At 41.7% G+C, this 12,658-nt stretch overlaps 1 protein-coding gene across 1 annotated transcript in view; it reads right to left on the minus strand.

Annotated features, from left to right (window-relative positions):
- LOC125905621 (unconventional myosin-XVIIIb-like) overlaps positions 1-12,658 on the minus strand; it is a 77,425-nt gene that overhangs the window by 24,866 nt on the left and 39,901 nt on the right. Inside the window, exons 24-32 of the mRNA XM_049603729.1 lie at positions 12,044-12,187; positions 9,455-9,544; positions 9,233-9,352; positions 8,928-9,033; positions 7,382-7,506; positions 7,118-7,272; positions 3,875-3,998; positions 1,553-1,753; positions 1,356-1,466 (exon numbers count right to left, since the gene is read on the minus strand). Coding sequence (XP_049459686.1) covers positions 1,356-1,466; positions 1,553-1,753; positions 3,875-3,998; positions 7,118-7,272; positions 7,382-7,506; positions 8,928-9,033; positions 9,233-9,352; positions 9,455-9,544; positions 12,044-12,187 — 1,176 coding nt within the window. The remainder of the gene's footprint in view (positions 1-1,355; positions 1,467-1,552; positions 1,754-3,874; positions 3,999-7,117; positions 7,273-7,381; positions 7,507-8,927; positions 9,034-9,232; positions 9,353-9,454; positions 9,545-12,043; positions 12,188-12,658) is intronic.

Below are 12,658 nucleotides of genomic sequence, written 5' to 3' on the forward strand. Positions count from 1 at the left end.
GTATTTATTTTCCTAAATCAAACTATTTTTGTTTGCATTTTAGTCAAACTGGTCATTCGTTTTAAGACGTTACTATTGTTTTTTCCCGATAAACTCTTCATATATACATACAGTAATGCCAGATTTCATAAACATTTTTTACAGATAGTTACTGTAAAAATGTCCTTTGAAATAAAACACCAAACTATTCCCAGTATAACGCTGGATTTTGTCAAAGTAATAACAGACATGATCTGGTAATTTCACATCCATGAACAAATTATATGATGAGTACAGCTGATAACCAGCAGTCTAAACCTCAAAATAATAATAATAGAATAACAAAAAAAATAAAAGTATTAAAAGAATTTAAAGGAAAAGCAGCAAAAAGTCACATTTATGAAGCTCAAACCACTTTCATATGTTTTGTGCGCAAAAATTTTAACTTTAAATGTAACTAGTAACTAAAGCTGACATATAAATGTAGTGGAAGTAGACAGTGGCATGAGACCACCTATCTTATTTTATTTCTTTATCTTTTCGTGACTCATTTTATTAATTCAATTTTAGTTCTATTTTTATGTTACAATTCTTCTTATTTTAATTATTATTATTATTATTGATTATAACCTCATTTATATTATTTATATAATGTAATATAATGTATATATAATTTATAGATCTATATAATATTTATTATTTTAATTATAAGCATTATTTTTATTATCATTACTATTATTGATAGTAAGAATTTTAATTATTATTATTATTATAAAAGTAGAAAGTGGCATGAGACAACTCTATTTTATTTAATTTTTATCTTTATTAATTTATCATTTTATTTATTTAACTTTAATTCTATTTTTGTTATCATCATCATTGTGATTCTCATTATTAGCATTATTTTATTAAAAATAATAATTATTAGGTTTTTTTTAGTTATTTTAATCAAATCCTATTTTATTCAATTTTTATTGTCACTGTAACCATCTCTTTGTATCTTTCCATGTATAGAGGTATTTACATATTTATATGTCAAGATATGGGCGTGGACAAAAATTTCAACAAACAAAAATGCAGAAAATCATAAATAAATAATAATGATCATAATAAAGTGGAATGAGAAGAAAATACTCAGATTTGTTTATCATGAAGTTATTGCCTGTTTCTTATCCTGCAAGTTAACTGCACAGAGTGTCTTTTTGTACAGACTGTGAAAACGTATTTCCTCTATAGAGGAGAATAAAGCATATATCTGAATCGGAAGTAAAGTGAGGGTACATCACATTCATACTTCAGTAATGAACTTTACTGCCTCTGTATGGCCTTCAGGTATGAATGGTGCCATGTTGATTACTTGTTCTGTGTTGACGTACCCGTCTCTGAGAGGACTTGTGTACATCCTCTAGCTCCTCTTCTTTATCCTCCAACTCTTTCTGATGCATCTGCTTCATCCTCTCCATCTCCATCTCAAAGCGCATGTGGATCTGTTACAGAGCAGAGAGGAGAGAGGTGAGCTGAGAGCGCCAGCACTGAGTGAATATATCTGAATGTGTGTGTGCTGTTCAAGCACCTGTTGCTGCTGCTGTATTTGGGTGCTGAGCGTGGTGACTTCCTGCGCTCTCTCGCTCGCCTGACTCTCCAGGAGGCGAAGCTGTTTCTTGAGGTCAGGAAGCGAATCGGAGGCGAGATCAACAGGCAGGCTGAGGTCACGGATCTGAGCGCACAACTCCTCCTTCTGCTTCTGCAGACGGCCCACCTCTGACTGGCTCTCCTGCACACACACCCACACAAACATGTATTACTGCTGACATCAAAACATTTGGTTAGACACTCAGCGTTTGTCCTCTGGTTACTGCAGCGTGTCTGGAGCCGAGCAGGGTTAAACAGCCTGATCTTACTCCAGGATACTTTGGCAGGTTTGGCCACGTGGGAGACAAAACTGAAGCGCACCAGCACGTAGGAGCACAAACACCAAAACAAAGACAATAAACAGCAGAGTTTCTGTGAGAGAAAAGACAGGAAACAGTCTCCTACTAAACCTCCACTGTCTATTCAGTGCCTCCGGACATTCACCTGCTTTTTTACAGTAGCTTTTCTAAATAATTGCAATGCATGTTGTTTACAGGCATTCCTTTGCAATAAAATTGTGGGAGCAAGCAAAAATAGTTGTGATGCTGTCTCATATACGCAGTTATTATCTATGTGTGATGGTGGTGGACTTACAGCTCATCGCCAAGAATCAGCTATTGAACGTGGTGGACAGTTACGAAGTACATTTACATACGTACTGTACTTAATTACAGTTCTTGAGTATCTGAACATGATTTGACGATTTTTTTTTTTTTGGAAACTTACTACTTTGACTCCGCCACATTTCTATGAAGGCTCTTGTTACTCGTTACATTCGCTTTGAAGTCAGCAGATGATTACGTATCTTTTCAAAAATGCAGACGCCCATAAACTGTGATCATAAGGTTCTGCATGTGGTTTGTTTGTTGAAGTGGTGTTCCTGTACCTCTACCTCAAGCATGTGCTACTCAGATTGGGCAGCTCATCAGTAGAGACAGGTAAAGCGCAGAGGTCATCAGCAGACGGTTATATTTTGCCCCTGTTTCCACAGAACAGTACAGTACAATTTAGTTCAGTGCGCTGTTTTTCTCTTTCTACTGTATAAAGTTGTGGATGTCCCCATGTTTGGTCCCCCCTCTGTTGGGGTACCTAGCACACAGATGTGGTACTAAAAGGTGGAGCTGTGAACACTGCAGTCTGATTGGTCAGTAGTGGACGGTCACTCTGCTCAGGGCTGAGTTGTGTCTGGTTTTGAGGCTCATGTAACCACTGTTCATACTGTGGAGAGTTTTATTAGTAAACTGTAACTATAAAATGAAAGGATGTTTTGCTGCCTCTCACAGCAGCTGGAGTCTGAGAAAAAATAACTTCATTCACTGGGCCGACTGCCGGCAACTTTTAAGGTGGAACGTTTACTTGTAATGTTACTCAATGCATGAGTTGATGACGTGAATCCATCAGCACACCTTAAATTTCACTGTGACAACTTTGACCATCACTTTAGTTTTGACATGACACACACTTTTAGTAATGTGTGGATCTCCAAGTGTTCGAAGAGAAAAAAGAAAGCGTTGCAGAGCGCTGTTCCTTCTACTTCACGACATTACAGAGCAAAATATTGTACTTTTTCCTGCACTATTTCCACTTTCAAGTATATTGGATTTAATTATAGCGCCCCCATCAGGCCGACTGAGGTCTTCAGGCTTGAACTCCTATAAACAATAAAGGGAGCATAACTGGATGACGGGACTCTTTTGGCTTCATGCAGGAGAGTTTCTGCAGTGACAGGTCGGCTCATTCTGTATTTCATGGGGGATATAATGATATAAACCTTTTAGAGAGCCATTAATATTTATAGTCTGTCATATGTCAAATGTACTGTTGACTCCACACATCTGTGACTCATCAATCTATGATGCAATTTGCGTCTTTTCACAGGCATGACACGGCTCCATGAATCACACGTGACACCTGTAATTTCCACAATAGATTATGTGCTCTATTCCAGGTTAACGTGATGAATGATACCCGTTGACATTTCATCATCAACGTTTCTCTTTGTGTATGCAAAGTGTTTGCTGAGGGTATTGTCTCCAACACAGAGAGCTGAGATCAAAAACACATTAATAACTCATTATGTCAATATGTCATTAACACAACGCACAGCAGGACTTAACAGCGTGAAGTAACTGCTATCTACACACAGGACATGACTCGTCAAACCAAAGACATAATCAGTGGTCCGAACTGTTTCTCAGTCGGGTTTTCTTCATGGTTTTGTATAAACGTGGACACACCATATACAGAAGAGTAAAAAACCCACCTGTAGGTTGCGGCGCAGAGTGTATATTTCAGTCCCCAGAGCTGTGTTTTCCTGAACAGCTTTGTCCTTTTGCTCTCTCTCATTGTCAGCTTCCTCCAGAGCCTGTGTCAACTCACTGTCAAATCTGAACAAACACACACAGCAGACTTATGTAATAAAGTACAGTAGAACTGCTTTTATTCAACAGCCCTGAAGGAAAGTGGGGAAAAAAAATAAAGAAGTAAAAAGGCAAGAGTATCACCACGGAAGCTAAGCAATGTTCTGCTGTGGACGGGGGCAGCAGCAAAACATATTTTATCCACCTTAAAATAGTTCATGTGTACGCTATTTTTGGAGTATTTTAACTGCCCTTTCTGACTGGGAACTGAAGCAGTCATGGTGCTCTCTTTAAAGCCAGGCTCCTTTGACAAAAACAATAATTTTACCTCACAGAACACAGGAGCTGCTTGTCTACTGCTGCCTATATCGGTTAGTTAGTTTGTGTTATCGTGTGGCTTTTGTCATTTTCGGATTCACCAAAGTCAAACAATGACACAAACAATCTAACCGATGGAGGCAGTGGTAGACCAGCAGCTCTCGTGTTCAGCGAGCTAAAATGACTGTTTTTGTTAATGGAGTCTGGCTTTGAAGAGAGAAATATAATGGGCTGTCTGACAGTAAGGTAAAGCAGTGAATATATATTAAATATAGCGTACACTTCAACTGATTACAGTGGATAAAATCTGTTTTGCTGCTGCCCCCATCCACAGCAGTAAGCTTTGTTTAAACTCTCACAGGACACTGTGGTGCTGGCCTCCATAGATAGCGTCTAAGCTACGAGCATGCACAGAGGCATTTATACTCAAGTTGTTCACTGCAATATAACGCCAGGTGGCATACAAACACAATACTAGGTGGATAAGCAAGATCAATAGCCCCTTTTAAACAGGAGTTGTGCAAATTTGCAGGAAAGCCCAATCAGTCTTTTTTCAGCATTGGCAGTATAAAAACAAAATCGGGGAGTGCAGCAAAATGCCGCCTGCCTACTTTTGTTTATACAGAATGTGCCTTTTTCGGGGCAATGGGGGGCGTGAGCAAGTAACAAAACGTGTAGCTCAGCGTGTGACGTAAACAGTGACGTGGGAGGGAAGCCACGGCTGGTCAGGCGGCGATTCTCTCGTAAGTCGGTCCGTTCTTCACCGTCATCTGACGGTTAATGGCCTCTTCGTTTGCGAGGACAAGGAGGGTGCGCAATTCCTTGTCTCCCCAGTTGCTCATCTTCACAGTGTCTGTCAGGTTTGCGTTTCCCTCTTGCTACTAGCTGCTCGCTAATTCCTGCTATCAGCTGCTAACAGCTCCTCCCACAAGTCTTCAACAGCCCCTCCCATTGCAGAAGGCTGCCTTGGTCTGTTTAAACTAAACGGGTTCTGCCAATATGTCTACCCTACGAGGCGGAAAATTGGGCACCTCAGATCAACTCGCCTTTCCGCCTCTGTGTGTATAAACGCTCACAGCTTGCCGGCAAATCGGCCCAACGTTCGCAGATAATCTGGCAGTGTAAAAGGGGCTAATGAGTGTTACCGGGAATTTGCTGGAACGGCAGGCTGCCTAGCAACAGTAGTACCACCAAACATTGTATTAATGTATTGTCATTATTACTGTCGCTGAGCTCCGAGTCAACTGCAGCAAGCATTTCTTTCCAAGAATTTAAGGCCACTTGACTGTTCCTTGAGTCTCTCAATGGACGTGTCTTCTCTGTTGTTCTGTAAAGTGCAGCATGTGTAGCGGGCACATAGTAGGAAAACTTCTGAGATGCAAAATCAGGGAAAGGGACAACTTTCAGAGCCAACAGGGGTGGTAACGTCATTTTCTGGTGTGCAAAGCTAGCACTGGGGACACTACGATGAGTATACACCACATAGTACATTGCTTAACTTCCGTGGTGGTTCTCCTGTCTGCTTCTCCAAACTGGGAGCGTACCAACTATGATCTAGTGAAGGGAATACACTGACTATGGATAAGTACTTCATACAGCCCCATTTCAAAAAATCTAAACTTTCCTTTTAAGTAAAAGTAGCAATACTACAGTGTACAACAAAGTCCCGCTTTCAAAGGTCCAGTGTGTGACATACGGAGCAGGTCTTCGTCTATAGAGATCACCATGTTGCACTGCCATGTTTCTACAGTAGCTCAGAGCAAACACTGGCTCTAGACCGGGCCATTCACGATTTTGCGTTTTCATGTCAACCACCCTAGTTAGAAGCCAAACGGTGATGAGCAACGTTGGGAACACATCAATCTTTTAAAATGAAACTGCTTTATTCAGTGTTTTACTGGTTTAAATCAACTGGTGTGTTTGTTTTGGAGAGGAAGAGACCTCTGTAGCTGCTGGTATAAACCTCCTGAGCAATGAACACTGAAGGAATTCTGATCAGGAGAAGTTTCAGCTGGTTGCAGTCCTCATCACTAAATACAACTAAATCCCCCTGAATCTTACCCATTAAACCTTTAAGTTACAGTGCAAAAGTTTTACTATCAAAATAAAATTAAAGTACCAAAAGTAAGAGTCCTTGTTATGCAGAATGGCCCATTTCAGGATAATATTGGATTATAATTATTGATGCATTAACGTCTTCTTCTCTGTAATATTGCAGCTGGTAAAGGTGGAGCTTGTTTTAATTACTTTGAGTGCCTCCCGTCATTTAAAAGTTTCACAGCTGAGGACACAAAAGACGTCTACATTAATCTGCTGAGAATCTTTAACTGTTATTAATCACGCTTTTTAAACCAACCAGAGCGTGACCCTTCAAAATAATGTCTGGTTTGAACTCTCCTCCTGTTTCTTTTCTCCAAACACCTTTTCAGAGTCAAACCAATTACAGAACAGAACCTTTTAGATAAACTCTTAATGCTGTTCCTATCACTGGCAGTAATGCTGTTAACCCAACACTCAGCCGCATTAAGTAAAATCTGATAAAAGCTCCCTGCTGACCTCAAACAACTTCAGTTTCATGAGGAAGAATAAACTCGACTTCGGCTTTTTAAACACAGTGTTCACTTTGTATCTCCAGACATTTGTAACCTGCTGATTTCTGATTGAATTAGCGATGCTGCCCATTTCCTTTTTAAAATTCTCTTTCGTCTCACTGATATTAAGATTGGAGTTCAAAACACCGTATTTGTACTTCGAGACATAGTGAAAAAACTGATTTAAAGATAATACTAAGGGGACAAACAGTGTGAAAGGACCAGGTGGACACACACCTTCTCTGTTTGCGGTCCAGCTCATGCATGCGGCTCTGCAGGCTGTCGGTGAGAACACGGGCATCCTGGAGGTCAGAGGTCACACGGCGACAGTGGCGTTTCAGTTCTGTCACAGTCCGCCTGGACTGCTCCAGCTGGGCCTGCAGTGTCGCCACCTACACACACACACACACACACACACACACACACACACAGAGCGTTATTACCTTCAGACATTTAATCTCCCATCAGTGTTTCCGTGCACGTCACAGTGTCCTGTCTCACCTTGGTATCGAGCTGTTGTCGGGTCTGTCTCTCTGTCTCCAGTTTTTCCTCCGTCTGCTTGAGTCGTCTGCGGACAAATTCAACCTCCGTCTGGCAGCACTCCAGCTGCATGGACAGCTCACTTTCTGTGTGAGGGGGGAGACGGATTCGACTTTGTCAGAAGTGACGGGGTCATTTTAAACATGGTAACATTTATTTGACTTTTCTTTTAGCCTGAAACCAGCAGGGGTGGAAGAAGCATTCAGATAATTTACTTCAGTAAAAGTGCTGATGACACACTGTGATAAACAGTACGAGACAGTCCTGCTGAGTAAAGGTATGTAAGTAATTTCAGCAAATTGTTCTAAAAGTATTAAACGTATGTATTTTGCAGTAAAGTGTTCCATGCTGTCAGTGTTTTACTTTTCTCTCTGATGGTTTTGGATTAATATTACTGTTGCATTAATGTGTACGTTACATTGCACTGCTGTAGATGTTTAAGGTTGTGAAGTTAAATTACAGTGATACATCATATTCTGTAAGATCATCATATGTTCGTAGTGTAGCTGTCCTGTGAGAACCATGGATCTCTATAAAGTCAACTTTTCATGGTGTCAGAAAAACGGACATTTTCAGCTTTGTGACGATTCATTTTCCAGGTGATCCAAGAGGGTTTTTAAAGAGTTTATTTAGCTTAAGAAGGAGGAGAATTTTCTGATTTTGTTTTGGGGATTGTTGTGGCCTGAATTGCCTGATTTCACAATAGCTTTTCAAAAAACTTTTTTGCAATAAAACTGCGGGAGTAAGTGAGAACTCCAAGGAGCAAGGGGCATGAGCACATACGGTGAGCAGCAGCAGTGACCCAACATCCGGCACATCCTCAGGACGGAAACAGAGGGCTCAGCGAGGATGGAGCACCAGCTGCTGCAGGCACACATGCCGTCTGCGGCCATTTTGACTTGGCCAGCAGACTCAAAAAGGTGATGTGCTTTACGCTCTAAAACCAGCTGCGTGCGATTTGACCAGCTTAATCACAGGTGACACCATCAGCCGGCTTGAGTCGAGCATAGACTAGCCAGTTCACACCGCTGCAACTTTTCTCTGTAACGTTCTAAAATGGTTTCGTCACATTGCAAATCTTTAATCTGAACTGGACTCAAGAGACACAAAATGGCCGCAAAATGGTTGTCAAAAAGGAACCCTAAAAAACTGCAATATTTTCCTGTCACAGGCATTTATCCATAGCTAGCAAAGACAACACTGGCCTGCGTCGCATAACTTCTTCTTTGTCACACTTAGCGATTAACAACAAGTCTGTGCAGTTAAGAGGTGATTTTGATTCTTGGAAACCTCATGGAATAAAAAGTAGGAGCTATTTGCTTCTTGCATGAGGCTCATTGTTCTCACTAAATCATAATTTCTATTTTTACACAATAGCTGAGCCACTCCTCGTGTAACCCCTGGCAACTGCAGAGGTAAAATGGCCTACAGTAAAAATGACAACAGACACATGAATGATTTTGGTGTTTTCTCAGACGACACTCTAGCAGAGCCTCCTGATCTTTACCTGTCGCTGTTCCTCGCTGACTCTCAGTGATCTTCGCTTTCTGTTTCTCCTCCTCCAGCTGCTTCTCCAGGGTTTCCATGGTGACTTTACACTGGTCTAGACGAGCCTGGCGTTGAGAGAGAGAAAAGAGATGTTTAACAATAACGAGGACGAAGCAATCATTCCAGGTGTGTGACAGAAAAGTATTAAAGCAAGAAGCTCAACAGATCTCTGCAGCCAGGAGGTGAAAAGTGTCATAAAGTCGTTCCTTGGTTCTCGTGCACTGAGGAGTGAGTAATAGATTACTTTTTCAACAGTCGGTGTACCTGCAGGTCTTTGTTCTCCCTGCTGAGTCGGATCCTCTCCGCCCTCTCAACATCCAGAGCCTGACCCACAGCATCGCCACGGAAACGCTCATCGCTTAGCTCAGATGTCACAGCTGTAACCTACACACACGGATTACAGCATGAGCAGTGTGTGTGTGTGTGTGTGTGTGTGTGTGTGTGTGTCTGTGTGTGCGCGTGTGTGTGTGTTGCAGCAGAACAAACCTTGGTCTCCAGGCTGTCTGCAGTCTGCCTCAGCTCGTTCCTCTCCTTCTCTGATTTCTCCAGGCGTCGTCTCAGAGCAGATATCTCATCCTGACAAGAAGAAGAAGAAGAGCATCTCACAGAAGCGTCTTTTAAATCACGTCTGAAAAAAACTTGTTTTATGAACCCTTTGTTGCCATAATTTCTATCTTCCCCTGCCATGACAGACCACCTGTTGCTCTCAGAAGATGCAGGCACAGTCTGAACTCCCATTTTTGTGACAAATCAATTTGATTCCTTGTGATAGGTTATGTTTTCGTGTCTTCACCTGCAGGCGCACTCACTCTGTGACTGAAATACTGAAACTTTACACTCTTTAAAACACTGGTAGAAAACCATACAGGTTTGGGTGGTTTGGGTAAGCTTGTTATTAAATATCACTTGTTTCTGGCAGGTGGATAATGATGCAGCGTTCTGACTAAGTTATTAGTAACTTTCAAATATGTGCAGTCATCCAACATCTGCCTTCTCTTTCTCTCTCTCTCTCTCTCTCTGTCACACAGCGAGTGCTGCTGCACTCAGGCTTTCCATTATTCGGCTATTGACCAGGAAAATCTGTTGAAGTCTGACGTATTTAAATCTCTCCTGTCATATTATCCGAGAAAAACAATCCCCTCTGCAAATATGCAGGCCTAACATTGTGTCCTAACAGCAAGCAAGCATCTCTCGGTCTACACTGAATCTGTTAAATATGCATTTCTGTGGCATCATGTAAATGGACCACAAAGGATGTCAGCTCTGTGATTAAGATCATGCTGAAGATGTGACCACTTAAACCCTGGGTGAGTACTTGCTGTCTTCCTTATAAGTGATGGTTATTTAGCTTAACAGATACTTTTATTTCCGGTTTGTGGGTTAGGGTTCGGGTCACTGATTAACACATATGTTTATGGGTCAGGTGGGGCGGAATTGGTTCTCATAACAGGCTGGACTGTTGCAGGCTTTAAAAAATTCTGACCCATGCATCACTAGTTGCTACCCTCACTAGTCACCACTAGAAATTGTAGTGCATTCACCTAAAATAATGCTGTAGCAGTAATCAGGCGCTTTTCCTATTTCTTTCTTTAAAGAATATCATTCTTAATAAATAAAATACATGTCATTCATAAACTTTTATTTACTGAGTTGATGTGAAATCAAGGGCTCAGGTCTTGTTTCAGTATTGGAGGAGGGACACATATGAAACGGGAGCCCCTTTTACACTGCCAGATTTTCGGCGAATGTTGGGCAGTTTTGCTGGCAAGCTGCGAGCGTTTAGACACACAGAGCCGGATTGGCGAGTTGATCCGAGGTGCCCAATTTTTCACCTCGCAGGGTAGACATATTGGCGGAACCTTTTTGGTTTAAAAAAAAAAAACGAGGCAGCCTTCCGCCACGGGAGGGGCTGTTGATGACTTGTGGGAGGAGCTGTTGATGACGCTGCACGTGCGAGCCACTGGCGGTGGATAAACAGGAAACAGCTGATAGCAGGAATTAGCGAGCAGCTAGTAGCAAGAGGGAAACACAAACCTGACAGACACTGTAAAGATGAGCAACTGGGGAGACAAGGAATTGCGCGCCCTCCTTGTCCTCACAAACGAAGAGGCCATTAACCGTCAGATGACGGGGACGGTGAAGGACGGGCCAATTTATGGTCTGACTAGCCGTGGCTTCCCTCCCACGTCACTGTTTACGTCACACGCTGAGCTACACGTTTTGTTACTTGTTCACGCCCCCCATTGCCCCGAAAAAGGCACATTCTGTATAAACAAAAGTAGGCAGGCGGCATTTTGCTGCACTCCCCGATTTTGTTTTTATACTGCCAATGCTGAAAAAAGACTGATTGGGCTTTCCTGCAAATTTGCACAACTCCTATCTAAAAAGGACTGGGGTTTGGGGGTCCTCTGCCAGAAAATCATGAGCATCAAACACTTAATTACGTGAAAGCTGTTTAATTTTTAATTTTTTATTTTTTTGCACCAGTTAGAGCCTTTTCTGCATCAATTTATGGTATAAATGTCTTTAATTCTGTCAAAGTAAAAGTCCACTGCTACTTTCATGTTTCCATTGGGGGAGGGACAAATGCAAATGATCTAAATCTTGAGGGAGACATGTCCCCTGTGTGACAAGTACAATATTTACCTCTGAGATGTAGTCGAGTAAAGCAGAAAGTAAAATAAAATTAAAATACTCTGTAAAGAACCTCAAATTTGAACATAAATATAGTGCATGAGTACTTTGTGGACTTAGTTTAATTCCATCACTGTTGTAGCAGTAGTAAATCCAGAAAATAATCAGACACAAACCCCCCCTTAAACCACAACGTGCTGCTTTTACACTTGGGTTTTGTACAAATCAAATAAATGAAATCAACACAGTCATTAGTTAGCTTCAGACCTGTTGGTAGGTGGATTCTGTTACCTTTAGGCAACGCCAAGCTAACTGTTTCCACCTGTATCCTGTCAGACTTTTTGCAAAACAGCAAAAAGTACATTTTCCTAAATGTCAAACTACTCTTTTAACAGCTGATAATAACTGTGTGTCTGTGTGCGCGCGCACATGTGTGTGTACCTCTTTAGCCCGGAGCCTTTCGTTGTCCATGTTGACGTCAAGCTGAGGACGAATTTTGCAGAAGAGTTTCCACCAGCTCCACTTGGAAACGACCCTGAGAGCCCGCAGGTTCCTCTGCAGACAGCGGACCGCCATCTGCTGCACCTGGAGACACACACACACGCACACACTGTCAGAACTGAATTTTAACTCCTCATTTTTCTCTGGTCATAAATTTATGCAGTGACTGTTATCTGTTCATGTGCTCCAAAGTAACAAATAACTCACAATCTGACTGCTGGTTCCGTGTGCGTTTTAAAGGGACAGTTCACCCCAAAATACACACTGTTCCTCTTTCCTTTAGTGCTATTCATCAATCTAGATAGTTTTGGTACGAGCTGCCGAGTGTTGGAGATATAAGCCATAAACATACTCCTAACATACTCCAGATAATGCACAGACCTTGTTGTGAGCAGTTTCATATAGGAACAATTTTCTTTCTACCAAACTACAGCTCCCAACAATATCACCACACAGAAGTAGGCGTCTATCTACTCACGGACAAAAGGCCTCATCTGGCCTGTGTCTCTTCAGCTGCGTAGAGCTTTAGGAGCAACCGTTTGTCTTCAGCATACA

This window comes from Epinephelus fuscoguttatus, linkage group LG18 (genome assembly GCF_011397635.1).
Source record: "Epinephelus fuscoguttatus linkage group LG18, E.fuscoguttatus.final_Chr_v1".
In the NCBI taxonomy this organism is placed as follows: Eukaryota; Metazoa; Chordata; class Actinopteri; order Perciformes; family Serranidae; genus Epinephelus; species Epinephelus fuscoguttatus.